At 34.1% G+C, this 1,206-nt stretch overlaps 1 protein-coding gene across 1 annotated transcript in view; it reads right to left on the bottom strand.

Moving 5' to 3' along the window:
- The window catches only part of LOTGIDRAFT_175941 (hypothetical protein), a gene marked incomplete at both ends in the record, with an annotated part of 3,343 nt that extends 2,627 nt beyond the window's left edge, over nucleotides 1-716 (bottom strand). Inside the window, one exon of the mRNA XM_009063426.1 lies at nucleotides 158-716. Coding sequence (XP_009061674.1) covers nucleotides 158-716 — 559 coding nt within the window. The remainder of the gene's footprint in view (nucleotides 1-157) is intronic.
- Nucleotides 717-1,206: the final 490 nt, after the last annotated feature.

Below are 1,206 nucleotides of genomic sequence, written 5' to 3'. Positions count from 1 at the left end.
ACCTAACTGACTGCGAAATTCTTCCCAAGAAGTTAGAGATTCTAAATTACTCACCGATTCAAACAAATCTATTTTTTCTCTGACTGATTTTTCTTGTTCTGATTGTAACTGCTTCTCTGATGAGAACTGTACTTCTTGTTCGAGAACCTGTACTGACTTTGATTTTGTGGAGGTCGCTTGTAGTGACTGTTGCCTTGTGATAAAAAAGGCTTGGATCTAGAATTAAATCTTGAAACGCTTTTATATAGACGGCTTCCACTGGCCACTGATGAACCAACTTGATTTGTTTCTTTTATGTCTTTTACACGTTTACCAAGTTCATCACCAAACAACCATTTACTTGATCCAGTATCAGTATTATGAGAAGGATTGCACAATTTTTTATATTGTAGATTTAAGTCTACCTTTAAACTATCACGTCTAATCTGATTATGATCCTGCACTATATGGCCAAGTAATGAAAGAGCATCCATTCCAGTCTTAATCCCAGAAGACAGACTACTGTCTTTATCATCTGACTTTTTGTCCTGTTTCTTAGATTTTAATAACAGTTCTACTAAGCTCATAACAGCATATGAACATTTTATCAATTTTTCACTCAATTTGAAAGAGTCAATGTCTTTGAATTGGGTTTCCTTTTTCAGATGCCCCCAAATTTCTGTATTGATCTTTTGAGGATATAATTCAATATTCCCTGGTCTCAGGTATTTTTCCATTATTCCTTTTGACCGATCATCAGCTTGCTTAGTATTAAACATGTGTTTAATTATGTCAGCAACTTTTGCTGGCAAAACATTGCCAACTTTATTCCATTTTAAAGTCAGCAAAAGTTTGACTGTTATCTTTTGAAAAACTTGCAGTTTCGATGATTGCATCATCTTTATTTTTGGATGAGGACGGTCGATTTCTTGCCGCCATTTCACTCGGACTGCATGTGACCTTTTCTAAATTTTCACCAGTTGCAGTTGATTTAATGCTAGTTTTAAAACTATCAGTCCCTTTTACAGACTTTCTGCTTTTATCTTTTTCAAAAATTATACTAGCGAGATCAAAAGTTGACTTGCTGGCCGAAGTAGAAGTTAAACTTTTCTTCGTAGAATCCGCCATTTTCTCGAATCTCAAGAAAATGCTTTAAAAAAAAAAAAAAAACAAAAAACAAAAAAAATTGTCGATTAACGACAGATAGTGCTATATCGTAGCAACTTA

Source organism: Lottia gigantea (genome assembly GCF_000327385.1).
Source record: "Lottia gigantea unplaced genomic scaffold LOTGIsca_574, whole genome shotgun sequence".
NCBI lineage: Eukaryota > Metazoa > Mollusca > Gastropoda > Lottiidae > Lottia > Lottia gigantea.
Note: the sequence above shows the minus strand (reverse complement) of the source record. Positions and strands in the feature narration are given on the sequence as shown.